Below are 20,449 nucleotides of genomic sequence, written 5' to 3' on the forward strand. Positions count from 1 at the left end.
TAGGGATAGGAATCTGATAGACCTCAACAAAATGAAGGACTAAACCAAAAGAAAACAAATGGGGCTCAAAATAAAGACAAAGTGCAAAGTCTTGTATTTAGGATGGAAGAAAACCCATGCATCAATACAAGCTGGGGACTGACTAGCTAAACAGCAGCTCTGCAGAACAGGACTTGGGGGTTACAGTGGACAATAAGCTGAATATAAACCAACAGTGTGCTCTTTTGAAGAAGGCTAACAGCATACTGGGCTGCATTAGTAGGAGCACTGCCAGCAGATCAAGTGAAGTGATTCTTCTCCTCTATTCAGTATTGGTGAGGCTATATCTGGAATCCCATGTCCAGTTTCAGGCCCCCCACTACAGAAAGGATGTAGACATATTGCAGAGTCCAGCAGAAGGCAATGAAAAAGGTTAGGGGACTGGGGCACATGACTTGGAAAGGCTGAGGGAAATGGACCGAAATTTAATAGCAGCCTTCAACTACCTGAAGGGGGTTTCCCCAAGAGGATGGAGCTGGACTGTTCTCAGTGATGGCAGATGACAGGACAAGGAATAATGGTTGTAAGTTACAGCAAGGGAAGTTTAGGCTAGATATTAGGAAAAACTCACTCACTGGGAGGGTAGTAAAACACTGGAACAGGTTACCCAGATCGGTGGTGGACTCTCCATCCTTGGAGGTTTTTAAGACCTGGCTTGACAAAGCTTGGGCTGGGATGATCTAACTGGAGCTTGTTCTGGTTTGAGCATGGGGTTGGACTAGATGTGACCTCCTGAGGTCCCTTCCAACCCTAATTATTTGTGGTTCTTTAGGACAATAAAATTCTTGTCTATACCACATATTGTGTTAATAAAATTGCATGGTTATGAAGCTTTGGAAAATGCCTCTTGAAGCATAATGAAATGCAAACGTATTTAAGTTTTTTAGATATCTAAACAGAAGATCATCCAAGTTATTTCAGTACCCAGTGTCTTTGACAACATGAGCTTTTGTTTACACTACAGAACAATCTACTTAACTAAACAGTTATATAAAATGTCTGCAGTTTTGCTTCATCTCAAACTGTGTTTTGACTCTCAGTAGTTTGACTTCCTTACCTACACAACAAACTGTTTTTTCCCTTTAATGAACTGTGTACATGGCTAAGAGAAGGTGCAGGAGTACAGCAGATAACATACTCTTTTTGGAACAGTATGACGGGGGCTAAGATTAGAAGAGACGATTGGTATTTATTCTAAATGAACTGCACACACAAAAGGACATTAAAACCAGTAGTAAAGATTTTAAGTCAAGTACTCAAGTTTGTAAACCCAAATATTAAGGTTTCTGTGCAATCTTAGCGTGGTCCTCTGGGACACAGTTATTAATGGTCTTAAATCGCATTATCACACATTCTGTTCTACTGGAGCTCTGATTCAGTTAGTACCCAGAAAGGAAAGTATGCAGGAAGCCAGTCAGGGTTGAATATTAAAAAGGCAGATGTTAGTAGGATGCCCTTCCCCATTTGAATGCAAAGCTTATGGTAAATAAGATGGGAGAAACTGCAAGCATGGCTTCATATATAAAAGCAACTGACTGCTACCCTGGAACTGTTTTACAGCCCTGGCTCCCTGCCATGCAATTCCCATGTGGTAGTGGGCAACTGATCACTCATTTTCCACAGGTAACCATTACCTGTGTGTTCTTTCACTTGAATGCACAACCCAAGACTAGAGTCTGATTTGCCAGATGTTGCACAGATCTCTTTTCAAAGAACAGCACCCATTGCCTTCAAGCAGTGCCCATGTCCATTAAAAAAAATCAAATCCAAATGAGGTGCAAATTGAGCACCTCAAGTTAGCTTGTACACGGACTTCAATGAATCTGTTGCGCAGATTGCCATCCACAGAAGGGGGACATTACTTTATCCAAGAACATGACTGAAGAACAATTAATGGTTTGCGAAACACTCCTTTGCTAAGGTGATGAGGACTCTCTTAAAGAAGCTAGCTTTGTACTGAGAGAGAGGTGCGAATGATTTGCAGTAAACAGGGCATGGGAACAAACTGAATGAGAATAAAACAAAACAGAGAAGAATCAACTCTTTAGCATGTCACCCCTCTGCACTGAATAAGGCAGAGTTTAATATTTTTAAAAAAGTGTGATCATATAACTCCAGAATTACCCTAAGGCACAAACACAAGGACACCATTAAAATTATACAGACCACCTTAGTTTTGGCATTTCCTAATTTTTGGGTACTTGACTTTGAAACTTCAGCATTCTTTTGAAGGATGTGCATGTGCACGTGTCATTTCTTATGTTCCTAAATTCTGGCAAATTTCAGCAACTCAAAATCGGGCCTTCTTGGAAACACTGTCAGGTAGCAATAAAAATATAGGCACTACCACCAGTCCTACCTTTAAGTTTACAAGCTCTAGCCCCTTCCACTGAAATCAAACATGACCACCTACCATGATTAGGCAATTCACACAGAGCATTTCTAAGGCAGTGTTATAAATACAGAAATCCAGGGCTTTTTAATAATTTAATTATGAACTACTATTCTGAACTTTTAAGAGAGACAGAGACACAAAATAGACAGCTTCTATTAGAAAAGAAATGCATGGTCCTCCATGGTACTACAGCCTTCAGTCATGATGCTTAATGTCCACAACGTGAATACTTTTTAGTATGTCAAAACTAATTACAAACGACAATTACACCAACAGCACTCAACCTCTGCTATGTGGAGCTCCCCACAGATCAGGATATTTGGCAGTGGGGGAGCAGTGGCAGGTAATATCACCACCCATCCCCACTGCCAAAATCCCACACCCTGCTCAGTGGGTTGCAGACAGGTCACAACCCTTGCCCCATATAGCCATGCCATAGCACCTTCCCACTGGTTTGGAGCCAGCCCATATTCCCTTCTCCTCTCCCACCCCTCCATGGGTCTGGACCATGCCACTTTCCCTCTGCACAGCCAAGTCTGGGCCAAGCCACCCCCCACTCCCACCCCCCTTCCCCCTCCACAAGGCTGGGACATGTCCCCTTCCTCCTGTGGGGTTGAGCCATGCCATCTCCTCGATTCAGGCTGGATTTGCGCCCCCCCCCCCCACACACACACCTAGGTTGTTGCTGGGCCATACCCCCTTCCCTGGCATGGCTGGATTAGGACCAGGCTGCTCCCTACCCTACTCTGCACAGCTGGAAGGGGCCCCCCACTGCACCTGCCCCAGGTACAGGATTGGATCCACTGCCAGATCCAGCCCATGAAAGAACTCATCATTACCCATCCGGCCTGCCAGACAAAAAGGTTAAGCACCACTGAATTAGACAACTCAAGAGCAGACATTCATAATGTTTGCTTAAAAACACTGATTACCAGGATTTCCCACTGCATGACCAGTACCTCCAGAGACGAAACCATTACTACTTTCTTCTCTTGCTGCGTCTATCTTGGGAATACTGCTCTAGCCACGGTGCGATAACCGTCTGCAATAACTAATTGGTACAAAGGTGATAAACTGCAAGAAAGCAATAAAGCTAATGCAACTGTATCATCCCAAACTCTGATCCTCTCTCCCACCTGAATTATAACTTAAGGAAATGTTCATGTTAACCAAGTATTATAAACCTGACATAGAGGCACAGCAGAACGTAAATAAAATGAGTTAATTCTCAAAAGCTGAAGCAAAAGCCAACTGCTTATGCCTAAACTTGAAGACTCCTCAAAAAGCTCTGCTTCCTGCTTAGACATTTACTTAACTAAATAGATAGTCCTTCCCCACAGAAGTCTCTGTAATTAACTATACAGTCTTATTCCATTGCATGGATCAATTCAAACACTTAATTTTAAAAGCATTAGAAGTTCATAATAGCCTGCACACCACCAAGGAGGTAGGGTCAGCATGGAAAGTTAAGAAGTGTAATGCTCAAGTTTTCATTCTACTTTATCTTCTTCCTCTGCAGCATAGATAGCTTGATTCCGCCTCTTAATTTTCTTCACGCCACTGTTGCCATTCTCATTTTTGCCAATGCGCTTTAAGGATCTTTCATTTAAACTCTTCTCTTCTGTCTGCTTACTCCCACCAGATTTCTCCAGTTCCTCACTGGTGGAATCCATTGCATCATCAGATGATACCATCATGGAATCTGGCATGATTCTGATGTCAGAAAAGCTTGCAGAAAAGTCAGGAGGGTGATCAGGTGAAGGATCCACAGAACATGTGCTCAGCTCTTCATCTCCACCCTCTTCATCCAGCATTATTTCATCTGGGTTAATGGACAAAGACAACCCAGAACTATCTGTATTATATTCACTGGGTTCCTCTGCTGACCCAGTACTGTCTCTCTCTTCTTCCTCCTCCTCCTCCTCTTCATATTCCCCACGAACAGAACCTTCTTCTTTCGCTCGCTGGATCTTGTTGTTAATGTCAATGAGGCCAAACTGGGCACAAAATTCAGTGGTCTGAGGATTGATAACATGAACTGGTTCTAGGTGTCTCTGAGGTTTATTGGGATCATAACAAGCAGCTGTCAGAGAGAAGTTAACAGGAATTTTGAGATTATGGTTCATCTCTTCCAATACCTCTTTGATAGCTTCTTCTGTTGCACTGTAATCCCACCTAAAAGAGAATTAAAAGTTTTTATGAGAAAAATAAGTCAAAATTTATCTCGTGCTCCATCCACCTATAGTTCTCTTTAAAGACATTAACACTAAACCACTTTACCCATCAGCAACATTTAATTTTTCAAGTGCTTTCGCCAAGAAGTATATACTACCTCACTTGGTATGAGGACTCCAATAAACTATGGTATGAACCCTAACTGAACAGAATGTAATATATATTTAGCATCCTAACCTGGAAATTTACTTTGGTTTCCAAGCTGTTTTACTATAACTAAGTAACAAGATAAACATGGAAGAAACCAGTAGTCTGTGCAGTCAGCTTTTCATGCACCTTACCACACAAGCTGGGTTGGGACCAACTGTGAAACAGCACTAAACGGTACTTTATAAGCACAGCTTGACCTTGGGAATAATCACATACTCCTCTTTTACATGTGGGGGGGTGGAATTCAGGAAGTTTAAAGCAAGAAGGGACCATAGGAGTCTCTCACCTGAACTTTATATCCCCCTCAATTTCACCTAGTTTCCCTTGTATTGGCTTCTGTAACTTGTGTTGAGAGAAAGCCTATCTTCTACACAGTCATCCAAGCTTGACTGAAGAAATTAAGACAGAAACCATTACTTCCTTTGACTGTTTGCTCCGTTAAGTTTGGGCAGAATTGGAGTTCATCTGGCATCAATTGCCAACCATTAGTTCTTCAGTACTCTCTTCCCCATGTGAAGACACTTCTATGTTGCTCAAGTGACCTTTCCATCATTGAGAAGATAAAACTGATCAATCTCTACAGCTACGCCTACAAGGTGTCCAAGACACCCCCAGGGAGAGGCACCCTTGAGCACCCTGCCTACTTGCACTAAACCCAGAAGTGTGGCAGTGAAGCCACTTAAGGTTACCTTTTCCCCTCTACCCCCATTTAAAGATCTGTTTCTAGTGTGCTTGACAGTAGCCCCAGGAAGGGCTGGAGTGCCCTCATCACTACATTCTTGGGTTTTACCCAAGCCAACAGGAGCAGTCAGGTGACCAGCTCACAAGATTTTGTCCCTTCCTGCACTGGGGACATGGTGTAGATACCCTATTTCTCAGAGAAGTCTTTGTCTCTAACCCTCAGATAGTTTTTGTGATTTAACTGCACCTTCTCCATTTTTCCCCTACATCCTTTATCAAAGTGTGGAAGCCAAAAGCATCTAGTTATTCTCGTTAGAGGCACAACTGGTTTACACTGACAGATAGTCTGGACTTTTCAAGATATTGTAGCTGGCTATAACACAAGTTACAACAGAAAGATAAACTGATGCTCAATTAGATCAGACATTTTTAAAGAGGTTTCCCATTTATCAGTTGCACAATGTTTATACTTTACATCAAAAGCTATAAAAAGAGTTGTGACCTTAATGACTATGGGTGATGTTTCAGATTATATTTCTCCAGAATACACAGCAGGTATTACATTTGTTTTTAAGAGAATTAAAAAAAAAAAAAAAGGAAGAGCGCGCAGCTGGCCAAATTTTAATGTCAGTTCTTTTATTGAACAATCTTTAGGTTGGGAGTGGACTTTTGCATGCTGACTTCAATATATTTGTCTAAATGCAACAGGCAAATGTTGCATTTTTAATCTACGTTGCATGTGATACCATGTGTCATAATGTAAACATGTACAAAACGAGTACAGCACGGATAGATGAACATACACGTATGTGCCAATGAAACACAAGCACATTACTGGAGTATTTTCTCAAGTCTCAGCGCTCTGACAGAGTAAGCTGTCAGACCAGAGACAGAAGTGAGGATCTGTGGCTGAAGGATTACAAGTCTGGCTCATTTTAGGTTTCTATCACCCCATCAAGGCAACTAATGCTGCTGCTAATCCTTCCCTGTGAATAGTCTCTTCTGATGACTCTTAAAATCTAGAGTACCCATATTATCCCCGGGAAGACATTCAAATGGCAACATCCAGCCCTGGGTTTCAGTGAACAAGTCTTTAACACTGTGGTTAGTGATAAGTTTCCTATCAGGGATGCAGCGTTCATTGTCAGCTTGATACAGGAAAGCACAAAGCAGCACTTAAGCAACCCTGTCAAAGGACCCCAGCAAACTTCTTGCAGGTTCATGGTACAGGACAGTGGCAGCAAAAGCATCCTTAAAATATAAAGCATTCTCCACTGCCTCTCCTTATATGGGGATGTAAAGTAATAACCCAGCCCCTTGTTACTGAAGTATCCAAACACTTCACAAGTGTAAGGTGCATTTATCCCAACATGTGCGGGGGTAAGGAGTGCTGATATCCCATTTTATAGGTAGGAAACAGACACACAGAGACTAAGCAACTTTGTCAAGGTCACCCACAAAACCTACAGCAGTGCAGGTAACTGAACCAAGCTCTTACAGATCCTATGCGAGAGCTTAAGTACCATCCTTCTTCAGCCTCTTCTGGTGCTCCAGAGAGAAGCTGGAGTCTGATATCTTCTGCTTAGAGAGCAGCTGCCAGCAAAGGTGCAGTTGATCTCACAACTTCCAAGCAGGTTTGTTCCACAAGAGCTGGTACAGCACTCTACACTACCAGACTGCATTCAGGAGTGTCCAGAGAAGCAGATCCCAGGGGACATTCATGTCCAAGTACTCCATGTTCTTTCCTCTGATGGGGACTTTTCTCCCCGTTCTCACCCTCACTATGAAGCCTCTGGCAGGAGAGTTAGAATACCTTGGATCCCAGATAAGCTTTAGCTACAGGTCATTCTGAAGTGCTCAGAGAGGCTTCAGAGACTTCTCTCAACTTCAAGACAAAGGCAGGGCTGAACCTCCCCTTGTCCTCTGCCTTGGATCCTCTTACTCTGTGCATTGAAGCTTCATCTCTAATGGGGGTTCCCAAATTCCTTCTTCCTCCTAGTGCTGAAACCCCACTGGTAAAGAGAATGAGGTTCCCTGACTGCAGACCTTTTCCTGCTTATCCCCCACACAGCAGGAGCTGGCAATGCCAGCCTGAGCTGCAGCCAGAACTAAGCCTCGGGCCTGACTTCCCCACTTTACAAGAGGGCAAGAGCCCTCTGACTACACTGCACATCCAGCTATACCATGCACCAGAAGGCTTTCTTTAAGTCTCCAGGTCACCTTCTTGTTTCTTTCTTCTAGCAGCAACAGGATTCTTTGAACAATCATATCTAGACTACCAGATCCCTTGTACATAAGAATACAATATTAACCAAAGGATGTGTGGTCTGTGACCATGTGCTGTTTAGGAAACTGGTATGGCAATTTCTTCAAAGAGAAAAAAATGCTTAAACTGAAAAGAAAACCCTGATGCTGTAATTTTAGTAATAGCATTTACAAATGTAAATTACATTTTTTTGTTAAAAAGATGCAGCTATACCAGTGTATACAGATGCTATGCACGTCTCTTCAGTTCAGTGTTATGGAAGACTTTTTTCATGCAAATACTGAAATAAATGTGAGGATTCATCAATTCATGTTCCTTTAAGACAGCATGCACTTCAAAGCCTGAAAAAACAGTACATGCTTACATGGAGCAGCACAGGCTCTATGACACCTTAGTTCTCTGCTTCCAGGGTTAAATGCAAATTTGCACATCAACAACTACTTCAGCAGTTCTGCTTATACCAGTGACTGCACCGACCATTAGACTGGAACTGTGGCCTGGTTGTCTATCTAAAATAACTTCTTTACACCACATGCTTTCAACCCATAACTTACCTTAGCAATTCTTTATTTTACTTACTTTGCATGGAGGCCATTGTTTTCTGGCATATTCCATGAGTTCTGAGTTACATTAATGAGATCATTGGTTGCCTTGAGAACAGCAAGCCACTCAGGATCATATTCCAGAGAGTCTGATGCATTGGGGTCATGATCTATGTCTATTATCTTGGGAAAAATAATATTGGAAAAAAGAAATGCCTTATTTACTGATATTATCTTAACAATAAATAGCACACTCTCCAGGAGTCTTAGCAGTTATTCAATGTTACAAAAACCAAGTTAAAACAGCCTCAACTCAAACTTACTAGTTATGCTTTGGCTGAGAAATAACGGACACTCTCTCTTTTGCAGTGTGCACAGGTGTTCTTAATTCAGGTTAAAGAGGAGTGAAGCAAAAAGTAACTTCAATTTTTAATTCTAATTAGCAAATGGACTCCCCTACAGACTTCAATGAGGGCTGGCAACAATTTAAAACCTTTGTCTTCACCACTACTTCAATGCAAATAAGCCAATCCATGTTTGGGATCTGCCTTTTTGCAGTACAGATACATCTTCAGTCCTCCTCGAGTCACTGAAACAAACAGGCCCTGCATAACACCTCAAAAGCAGCCGGTCCAAGGGGCTCCTCCCTGCAAGCTGCTAAATCCAGACTATTTAGAACTGTAGCAGGAGGGCATTCAAGGGTCTAAAGAATGCTCAAGAATGTCCTGTCAACTATCCTCTCATAATATTGAAAGAATTCTAGGCATTAGCACATCTATTGAATGCAGGTGCATACAACAATTCCAGCTGATTCCACGCCATTCACAGCTTAAATCCTGGAGCACAGACATTATGCTGTTGCCAAGATACCCCACTCACCAAAGAAAGTGGCAGCTTTTTCCACCAGTTCCAGCTTCTGAACTAATCATGACATAACCCCACATAGCATATGTTGCAACAGTTTAACCTCGAAAGAAAAAGGATGGGATGATAGGATCAAGTTGCCCATCTGAAAAAACCATCCCAAGGGGCTAGGCACACATGGGGAAGCAGCCTCAGCTCCAGGAAAAAATCAGTCTTTCCCAGCCTACCTTGGGGTCCTCCCCAGGACACTGAGGAAGCACATTTTCTTCAGACCATTTTTTCTCCCCTAATACTTCGGGTATTTTACATGACATCTGTCACACAGCTCTTTTCCCCAAAGACAGAATTACAACAACTACACCGGGTCACTGGGACACAGCTCATAGTAAGACGACAGTGTCATTCTGGCCTATAACACTGATGAGCTACTACCATACACCAGGGGTGTTAAACCCCTGGCCCATAGGCTGGATCCAGCGCCCAGTGTTGTCATCTAGTCCACAGGGCTTCCTATGGATCCAAAAATTTGGTAGCAGAGGAGCAGCAGCATAACTCCCCTACTGCCAAATTCCTGGAACTGCAGAACGCCCTGAGCCCTGCAGGCCAGAGTGCATGTGCATGGTTTTAACCAGTGGCGCAGGGGTCTGATGCCACAGGGCTGGATAGGGGTGATGTCAGGCCACCAAGGCCCAGTCTCAGCGCACAGGGCCCTAGAGCACAATCCCAGCATGTATGGCTTGATTTAGCCTATGGACTGGCCCCACACCATTTATCTGGCCTGCTGCCCTATACCCTGCATTAGCTGGTACACTGGATATGAGTAACATGGCTCAAGAGTCTATATAGGGACATAAGAGACTAGTACTTTTTACTTACACTCGAAATAGAAGATATGATTTTCCCTACCTTGACAAGCTCTCTCCTGTCATAAACAGCAATTTAGATTTATTTGGACAGAAGAATTCATCTTCAGCTTGCTGCTAAGTAGTGCACTCCTTAACTGAGATGCATGAAGTACTTAAAATGTGAATAGATGACCATTTCATGAAGGTTTTACCTGCAGAAAATCTCTGTGTGGCAGACATTTATCCAGGGCCAAGAATTTTGTTGCTTTTGGCAGCTGTTCTTTAGTGTCCATCTAGGAAACAGGAATAAAACTATTACCGACAGTGTATAAAGCAACTTGATAAGGGGGCCATTCTGAATCAAAATGATATAGATTTAAAAAATAAATCAAAAATAAGATTTAAAATTTAAGCCATTTCTCTGCACTTCAGAGACATCCAATAACACAGATTATAATGGGTCATGAAGTCACTGTCTATCTGATACTCGCTATTCTCAGCAGTTCATAAGTGATAACGACCCTCCTGCACAATCTTGCTTTTCCAGTTAACAAACAGAGAAATGCAATAGAAACCTGATGCCTACCTGATAATTTCTCTTGTATCCTGTTTTTATTTACACATGGAGTTTTACACAAGCCCTTGTTCCATCTGTTACTTAGCTCTGCTTCTCACCCAGAGCCCTGAGGAAGGATGCAGTGGTACTCAAAGCTTAGCCAGTCAGACCTGGCACTGACAGTGGAGACTTGAGCTGTACATGGGATACTTGCTTTTATTTCGGGTTTGTATTTTTTACCTGGTGCTGCATTAAGGCTGCAAATTTAACATGCAGATGTGCTGAGAACCAGTAGGTGGGTTTCAGATGCTGCAGGAGCTCAGAAGCAGCAGGGCTCCCCAATGTGTTGCTTTCCACTTCTTGGCGGAAGAAGGATTTCTTTTTGAGAAGCTGTTTCTTGTTTCCAAAGTGATATATACTTCTTGGCCAATCATGAGACATAAATATATCCATTGGTTGCTTTAGCTAGCAATCCAAAAAAAATACATACAAATTATGAATAAAAACATTATCTGGAAATTATAAGCATTACAAACTCACACAGCAAAAGAGAGCACTTGAAATATTAATGAACGGATGCATCCTACTCCTTTGCCCGACCACAGATCCTATGTCATGAAAACCTTATTTTCTAAACCAGGGCTTTTCAACCTTTTAATAAGTGCACTCCTGGAGGCCAGATGCGGGGCAGGGGCAGCACACAGTGGTACACAGAGCAATGGCAGTGCAGAGTGGTGGCTGCACTATGCAAGCTCCTCCCGCCCCATCTCCCATGGTCCTGGGAGGCGGCAGCATGGGGTGATGGCGTTCCATTCCTGCCTGCCCATGCATGCCCCCTAGGGCAGGGGTTCTGAATGTTTGTGCGCTCAAGTGCATATTTGAATTTAAAAGCAGCAGCAGTGGGTGCCAATATGAATATTACAACTGAGAATTTAGATCAATCCAACCATCTCATCCATTATTTAAAATTGCGTTAGATCCGCAACTTCAAAATGCAGCTTCCCTTTACTTTGTATTCTTCTGAAGTTTTATCTTCTGCAGGCACCATGTTGGGAACTGCTGCCCTAGGGCCTTCCCAAGTACCCCCAGGGTTACATGTACCCCCAGTTGGCAACCCCTGTTCTAAACTACTGGATACAATCTTCCAGATTTAATTTGCAATTGATAAAGTATTCTTTATGCCTCGATTCTGGGACACGGAAGTTTGGCCCCCTGAAGCCCTGAGAATGCCTGCTTGAGCTCCCAACATTTGGGATTCCCTGGGCACCCATCTTCATTACTCTGGAAGTCCAAGAATCTGGGATTGCAGCAATCAGATGACTGACAGCCTCAAACCCAGGAGTGCATCAGAGCATTGAGCTTGCTCCAGCGTGGTCCCAGGGCTGACAATCTCAGCCCAAGACCAAGCCAAGCAAGTTCAACACTCCAGTGCAGTGCCAGGACTGCCAATCCCAGCCCCAGAACTGTACCAGAACCAACTTTCCCTGTTTACCCTGGAGAATCCCTGGGGTGAAAAGGGAGGGGAGGACAGGACACAGGAGGATCACACCTGCAATATCAATGGGTAGGACAATAGGTAATATATATTTTGCCCAGTTCAATGGATCAGCTGTGTCAGGGGACATCCCAGGACACAGCTGATCCACCAGTTTGCAGAGAGCCTACTTAACAAGGAACATCATACACCACTCTCTTCCAGGGAATATCTGGAGAAGGTAGCCAAGTGGACAGAATTAGTGATCCATGGCAAGTTCCACTACACCTCTATTTCCTCCCAGGAAGCCAGCTGGCTGCTTCCTATTTTATATGGTTTGGGAAGAGAGGAAAATCTGGGCTGAGAAATTTGCTTCTGCCAGGAACAGCAGCAGAGTTTGCAGGGGACAGATGCTAAAAGCCCCTGTGCTAAAACCAACAGTTTCTCCTGAACCCCAGCATCTTAGACTGAGGCTCTTGCCTGATGGGAACCCGGGTAGCTCAGGAGAGCAGATGCAGCACTGGGCAAGTTTCCCTACCCCAGGAATACAAGCACCATGGGGTTGGAGTCAGGGAAAGCAGGGATCCCCCTTTAACCATACAGGGCCTCCTTCATCCACTTTCAAAGACTTCTTTGCTCTTTCTATGTCCCTGACAACAGAGGTGTCAAACAAGCCCTTCCAGCCCTTTTGATCCCAAATCATTTGACACATTAGTGGAAAAAGAAACCCACAAGCACACACACACTCGTTTAAATGCAATTTGCTTTTTCGGTTTTTTTGTTTTAATAGGACTTATGGTTGAGTGCAACATTCCACTGCTCCTCCACCAAAGCAGAGCAGCAAACTGTACAACCCTAGCTAGACCTCAAATCCCCACACAGCACATCTCTACAGTGACAGATTATACAGCACTACAAAAAACCGTATGCTTCCAACCAAATAAGGAAGCCACAGGGAATGCAAACATCTCTGTCACAATATAACAAAAAAGCCTCACCTACAAGCTCTGGCTGCCCCTCCCATACATGACTTTACCTACATGCCTATGAACCCCTGAATAATTCGTAGTTCTGTAATTAAGAGAGTTTATGTGAGGGAGACCTGTCTGATACAATCGTCAGTAAATAAGGAAATTTATCTGTTGCAAGACAAAGTCGGACACTCCCAATTAGCCTTCTGCTGAAGATAGCCATGACAAGCTTTTAAGTAGTTTAAGGCACGTAATTCTGACATGGACTCGCCATCCTTGCAAGCTTAAGAGCAGGCTAGACAACAGTCATTTGGAAAGATTTAGACAAGGGTGATCCTGCCTTGAGCAAAGGATTGGACGAGATCAGTCACCAGCATTCTGTGGCAGCAGGCTAGCTCAGCTCCTAGGCAGGCCACCACCAGGACCCAGCTGCTGTCACTGTCACCACTTCTCCTTCAAGCTCAGCTGCAGTACAATATAGAAAAGTGCTGTGTCTGGGCAGCAGGGAAAACTGCAATGCAGGTAAAGCCCCAGCCAAGGCCACAGGTTGCCAACCTATGGACTATCAGCTGTTCCCAATCTGTGGTACACAGACAACCTGTCAGTAGTATGCATTAACAGATTTATTATAATTACTTTACATGACAAAAATGTGCTGGTGGTACTTAAGGTTGTATTGCTTTAAACTGGTGGTGTGAAATCTATCAGAGTTTGGGAACTGCTGGACTAAGTGATCTTCTGAGGTCCCTTCCAGCCTTGCTTTTTGATTCTGTAGAAAACACAAACAGCGCACCTCTAAATTCCCCTCACTCACTCCAATATCATCTTCCCCTCTTCAAAAAAAAAAAAAAAAAAAGTTCTGCTAACCTGTTTGAGTTTGAAGACTTCAATGTTCCTCACATGGTACGCACTTCTTATTGTTTGTCGATTGTATGGCGGACACTCAAAATGTCCTGTAATATATTAAGAAAGACGTGTCACAGGTATCCAGTTTCCTTATAATCCTCCCTGTGCAGAGCTCCTGGACCCACATAGGTGCCTGGCAGAAATGCCAAACAAAGCTCTCTGGTTGCCAGTAGCTAAGATTATATGAAGATGTTTAGGCTGTACCCATTATTCTGCCAGTTTTTCCCCACTAGGAGGCAAAGATATTCCTAAGAAGCACTAATTCAAAATAGAAGAGTAACAATCCTCAATTTTGTGGGGAGGAGAGTGGAGCACTGCTAGCTGAGCAGGGGGTTGGACAAGATCAGTGTGCTCAACCTTTTTGCCAAGCGAACTAGATGGGCAGTGCCCTGTGGCTGCATGGAGAGGGGAGCAGCCCAGCCCCAATCCAGCCCTATAGCAGGAAGAGGGCTTGACATCTCCATGAGGGAAGGAGGGGGCTTGATGCAGCCCCACAGGGTCAGCGAGTTGGAGGTATATGGCCCAGCTCTGACTGGCCACATGGGGCTTGGGAATTTGGCAACAGGAGACTATGGCCATATTAACTGCTGCCACCCCCCACCACCACCAAGTACCCCAACCCATGGGAAGGCCTACAAGCCAGATGCCACAACTCCACGGGTCAAATGGAGGTTGAGCACCCCTAGACTAAATGAACAACATTTTATCAATTTGTTGATATATGCAGACCCTCCCTCCCAGTAAATAACTCCTTCCCCCACCAAATACATGGTACAAAAAAAAGTTCCAAGAATCCTCCATGGGAAGAAAACAAACAAGAGATAACGTGTTATTGAATACAGCAAAAATAATGTTATTTTATCTTCAAGATATTCATATTTTGGTTAAAGAATTGTATATAGTGGGACTGGTATTGTCCACAACTGATCAATTAAAGACCTGACAATTCCACCAAGTAAAGCTAGACATGGCTCAAAAGAAATGTGGTGGAAAGGTTTGATCCACATCTCTAACTTAGTTGCAACACTAACAGATCAAATCACTCACTAACAGCCAAATTCCAGTAGTAGTAGCGATTAGATACATGAAGATGAAGCTCATTTGACTGTTCTGAAAGTCTCCAGTCAGCAGGCCTGACTATCAGAGAACAGGTTTCACAGGCCCTAAAGTTTTACGCTTGCTGGACTAAAGGCATTTAGATATGTTCACCCGGGAAGCAGCAGAACCTTCTAGACTACTGCCAGATGAAGTGAGTGCAAGACTTACAACCTTGGGATCTGCAAAGACTGTTGCACATGATGCTGCACCATGAGTACTTTGAACAGGCTGAGGCCAAACCCATCCTTGCAGAGCAAACTTTCAGATGTCTACTAGTAAAGTTTCAGACTGTCAACTATGGGAGTAACCACTGCTATCAAGTAGAATTCAGTGTGCCTCCCAATCCTAGGATAGAAAGCCTGTACAGCAACACAACTAGCAGATTTCCTATATGCTCCATTAGAACAAAGGAGAAAAATCCCTGTTAAACTATTAGGACATAAGACCTCAGTACATTTACTACACTGCAGGTCTTGAAAAACCTTCTTGCATAAAAAAAAGGCTCCCTGCAAGGAAATGCCACACTCAGAGATCACAAAACCAATTATAATACAGCTAGTGCATGCCATAATAAAACTAACAGAATAGCCAAATGCAAAAGGACTACTCCAAAGCTTCACAGCATGGAAGCCACCTGAGGTCACTCTTCAGAGGTCTCTTGCTAGGGGCAGCACAAAGAAAGCATAGAAAGCACAGACCCCTGAAAACTCTGACCTCTAACAGGAAATAAGGATGAAGACTTGAGATGATTAGTGTTTTACCCACTGACTAACATAATATAAAGAAATGGTCTTCTTGGGAGCAGGGAGACAAATGCCTTAGACTTCCCCTGTCCTTGTATATCACTGAACAGAGGAAGAAATGGAATCCTGCAGATCTGCAGCTCCAAATTCCAACTTAAGGTAGCTTCTCAGTAATTCTATACAATACCAAGGAATCCTCAATTTTGTTGAATGAGATAAATGGAAGCAGTCATGATTTTCTAGTATTGGTCTATTTCAAAAATAAATTGCAGAACACTGGGATCATTGCCAATGACAGTCAAAAAGGAACTAGCAATTGTTGAACGCATTTGCCTTGCAGCAATCAACTGCCAACATTCTCTGAGCAAGTCTAGGCATTCCAGGGGTGAGGTAAAACACACTCTGCTGATACACATGGACATTCAGATTGAGGAGTTAGTGCCAGACCTTTGCAGACACAGAGTCAACAGCAGGAATCTACTTCCACACATTATCTTTGCTGGAAGTTGCAATTCCCCCAAGTGCATACCAATAATTCACACACATCACCAAATAGAAAGTTTATGGCATACTAACTGCAAGACATTTAAAATGCACAAGTAAACTCTGTTTTTAATAAAAACATTACCTTTTCTGTAATCATGGGATTTGAAAATGCCAGAAATTCCACCAATTCTTACACCACGATACTTCACTACACCTGCATAACCTACAACGAGAAGACATTAAGTACAATTCTCTGCATGTTTTAAACACATCACACATTTGAGCCTCAATACACTTTTACTACACAGACATGAAATCTTAAACAGTTCAAAATTATGCTTTATGTTCAAGGTTCAGAGTGAACCATAAACTCCCAGAGGTCAATAAAACAAACAAAAAAATTGTTTGTTTCAATACAACCCTCCAGTGACTCGACAGAACAAGGGCTATTTAAGGTTAGATATAAACCACTGCGTCAGATCAGACCCTATGAGCGTATAGCTAGTCTGACATCAGAGGGTTTTGAAACAAAGGGAAAATCCAAAGAAGTCTGCATCAGGCCACTTGATGGAGAGCAACCCAGGAAGCCAAAAGGGGACTGGACACATTCTTGGAGGAAAGGGAGATTAGCAGGTATTGAACATGGGAGTGAGGGTATGGCCTCTGAACCAGAACTTCTTAGACATTAAAAGGCTAGAGGCTGCAAGTAAGAAAGAAGCAAGAGGAAAAATCCTGGTCAGACCCAGCTCACACTCCCTTTCAGCATCTGCTCCCTGTTGTTGCACAATACAGGACTTTTAAGCTGCCAATGGGAATCATGGGCCTTAGCCCACCAAGTAAACCATATGCCCCCTTCTCCTGCGTGATACAGCACACCAGGTAAGATGGACTCATGGTCTGACCCAGTCAATGGCAGTTCTTATGCTCTTAGCCAGGAGCAAGGGAGGCTACAGGCTCCATACCAAAATAAAAAACCAACCCAATGTTTACACTCTTAAGGGTCATAGAATCATAGAAGTAGGGTCAGAAGGGACCTTGTATATCTTCAAGATCAACCCCCTGCCTGGGCAGGAGGAAAAAAACTGGGCTCAAATGATTCCAGCCAAGGAGGCATCAAGCCTCTTCTTAAATACCCCCAGGGTAGGAGCCAGCACCACTTCTCTTGGAATATGGCCATTATTCCTTGTTATGCCAGGGGGCGCTACATGAAACAAGGTCTCTCCCAAACCCTTCTGGTTCCCCCTAGTGAGTTTATAGATGGTCACCAGGTCGCCCCTCAGTCTTCTCTTGTGCACTTGGTCAGTATTGAAACGCATCCTGTTTTTGCTAGCCCACCCCTGTAACCTGTCCAGGTCTTGCTGCAGTCTTTCCCTCCCTATTAGCATGCTCACCTCACCCCAAATTTTGGTATCATCAGCAAATTTAAACAGGGTGCTTTTCACCCCATCATCCAAATAGCTGATAAAGAGATTGAACAGCATGGGCCCAAGGACCGAGCCCCGGGGGACTCCACTGCCCACTTCTCCCCAGGTCGAATATGACCCGTCCACCACCACCCTCTGAGTACAAGTCTCTGCTCCTTCTTCCCACCAGCCTGCCCCCCAGAACAGGAACATTTCACTGGCCTCTTAGCACCAAATGTTAACATCAAAATCACTCATGGGAAACTGGAGTAACTACCTTTGCAAACAAAACAGGACATGATTTTGCAATCTAAATCAACACAGTCTCACAAAGCCAGGAGCACCAGTTCAGAGACAACCACATATACAGCGTTAAGGTCTTAACAGATTCATTTGGAAAGCTTTTGGCTTGCTGCTGCATGACCTCCAAATCAATCGTTTGTGAAAAACCGGGCAGCAGAGCAACCTCACAGATCCACTGTGTGGTGCTGCATCCCCCCCTCCACACAGCTCTAGCCACTCCAGAGCTCCACTGCTGCACAGCACTCAGGGGCCACCAGGAGCCCCCTTCACCCCCGCCTGCAGCCAGAGCTGAGAGGGGTGGGCAACACCTGGTACCTAGGTAATAGATGCTGGGCGCCACCCATCCACCATACGGCAGCTCCTGCAGGTGGTTGGAGGCCTCGTGGTTGCCACCAATGAAGATGGTGAGCACTGGTGCCTTCTTCTCCCCAGAGTAGTACCTGTTGATGGTCACCACACAGTCAGTGCTGCCCTGCCACAACTCCTTGCACCCTGCCACAGTCCCCATCCTCACTTCCTAGCTCCATCTCAACCCTCCACCCCCTGCCTCATCCTCCACAGCCGCACTGCCCAGCCCGCACATTCCCCACACTCCCAATCCCCACCTACGCCTGCCATCCCCAATCCCCCCTCAGTCCCCTCACAACCTCTCATAATTCCCGCTTCCCTCATAACCCACGGCTCCGCCGTAACCTCTCACAACCACCCCGGCCCGCTCACCGGTGGAAAGCCTGCATGTGGCGGTACTTGGCAGGCACAGCCATGCAGCGCAGGTCGGCCTCGTTGCGCACGGCCTGGAAGTCACCGCAGCAGAGCAGCAGGTCGAGGCGCAGGCGGTGGCGCCGCTGCAGCAACTCCAGCGTCTCGTACATCTTGTCCAGGGCGCCATGGCAGCAGCCCGCCACCGCCACCTTCATGGCCGCGACTGCGCAGGCGCCGGCGGCTTCCGCGCGCCGCGCCTGCGTCACCGGCCCCAGCCAACCCCTGATCCGACACGCAAGTTCGAGGCGACATCACCGACTCCTCCCCCCCCGCCCCCCTTTCGCGCGCGATCATTACGGTTTCAGCCTGAGCCAACCCTCTTCCGGTACCGCCTCCTCTAGAGCGCGCTTACTACGTCACCGCCGTACTCGTACCGCCCCCAGGAGCGTGGGGCGGGCGCAGGCTGGGTGTTTCGGGGCCGGGGCGTAGATTCCCACAGCTTGATTCAGCGTCGGAGCTCTGCAGGCACCAAAACAGGGCCAATACTAAACCCCCCTCCGTCACGCGTTACATACATCACGCAATTGTGCAGTAAATTCAGACAGGCCACACGTGCCAAGCAGTTTCCTCAGGCTAAAAGGGACCCTCCGGCAATACAAGGTGACAGCCCGGCTGCAAGTGACAGTCTGAAAAGGAGCAGTGGATCAATAGCCGGTTCCTGCCCCACTCATTTGAGGGTCCTAAAGTCACCCAGCGGAGACCCCCTGCCAGGCAAAAAGCTCTGCTAGCTGACAGTGCTAACGGTTTTGTCCATTCTGAGAAACCCCCATGTGTTCACTGTCATGCTGCCCGCGGACCCTTGTCTCTTTCCAAGAGGGTTGAAGGCGGCATAACTGCTGCAAGGCAGTCTCAGCTATGTCCCAGTTACGGTCCACCAGGCTGGCCAGCTGGTCTAGTGGATAGAGCTAGGGGTTGCAAGGGTACGGGTCAGAAGCCATGAGTCAGGAACCAAAATGCCAGGCCAGGTATTCAGGAGCTGGGAACCTAGTTCCTAAGTCTGAAGGAAAATCCCAAGGGCAAAGTCTGGGAGTAAACCATGCTTGGTTGTCAGGAAGCTGAGCTGCAGGGAGAGGCCAGAGGCCGAAATCCAGGAGCAAGCTGAAGGGAGTGCCAAGAGGCAGGGAAGTCACTGACAAAGGATGAGGGAGGTCCCCAGTGATTTGAGAAAGGATGGATATTGTGCCTGCATTTAAAGCAGGAGAGAAAGAAAGACCTAACAAATTATAGACCATTTAGCCTTACTCTGATTCATGGAAAAATGCTGGAAAAAAACTAAGTGATCTGGCTTTCTCCTCATTTGTTGCTTACAAGTAATGTGGATTTGTTCTTGACCAATCTGCATCACACCAGGCACGTTTTGACGGGATACCTAGACTCGTGAATAAGGTAGACATTCTAGAAGTGGCCTAACTTCACTTTGGTAAGGCTTATGACACTGTCCCATGTGGCATTCTCATATGCAATCTAGGAAAACAAGGCCTAGATTAAATTACCATGAGGTAGATCCACAACTAATTGAAAAACGGCTTTTGAGGAACATTTAGCACAGGTTTGCTGTCAGACTGTCCCATTCATAAGTGGGATCCCACAGGTTTCTGTTCTTATCAGGTGCTAGTCATGATGGGGGCACCTATACACATGCAGTGAGGTTGCTCCAATGCGCTGTAATTATAGCAGAGGAGACTTGACTGAGATGGAGCAGACTCGATTTCATAGATTTCATAGACATT

The 20,449-nt window shown here is 45.0% G+C and overlaps 1 protein-coding gene across 1 annotated transcript; it reads right to left on the reverse strand.

Moving 5' to 3' along the window:
• Positions 1-3,082: 3,082 nt before the first annotated feature.
• Positions 3,083-18,914, reverse strand: DBR1 (debranching RNA lariats 1). Its single transcript, XM_090054330.1, has 8 exons — positions 18,678-18,914; positions 18,273-18,397; positions 16,394-16,474; positions 13,886-13,971; positions 10,814-11,038; positions 10,230-10,310; positions 8,346-8,491; positions 3,083-4,609 (listed from the first exon to the last, which is right to left on the reverse strand). Exons 1-8 carry the CDS (start codon positions 18,872-18,874, stop codon positions 3,925-3,927), a joined length of 1,626 nt encoding a protein of 541 aa, XP_089910456.1. The 5' UTR covers positions 18,875-18,914; the 3' UTR covers positions 3,083-3,924.
• Positions 18,915-20,449: the final 1,535 nt, after the last annotated feature.

Source organism: Crocodylus siamensis, chromosome 6 (genome assembly GCF_052110815.1).
Source record: "Crocodylus siamensis isolate JL-2025a chromosome 6, ASM5211081v1, whole genome shotgun sequence".
Taxonomy (NCBI): Eukaryota; Metazoa; Chordata; order Crocodylia; family Crocodylidae; genus Crocodylus; species Crocodylus siamensis.

What these genes read in the sequence shown, in the direction of transcription:
- DBR1 (XM_090054330.1), bottom strand. Translation starts at nt 18,874, where the DNA reads ATGAAGGTGGCGGTGGCGGGCTGCTGCCATGGCGCCCTGGACAAGATG. An exon ending in AAGTCTTCAAACTCAAACAG is followed by an intron (nt 11,039 to 13,885) that starts GTTAGCAGAACT and finishes TTGGATTGCTAG; the next exon opens with CTAAAGCAACCAATGGATAT. An exon ending in CACACAGAGATTTTCTGCAG is followed by an intron (nt 8,492 to 10,229) that starts GTAAAACCTTCA and finishes ATTTTTCCCAAG; the next exon opens with ATAATAGACATAGATCATGA.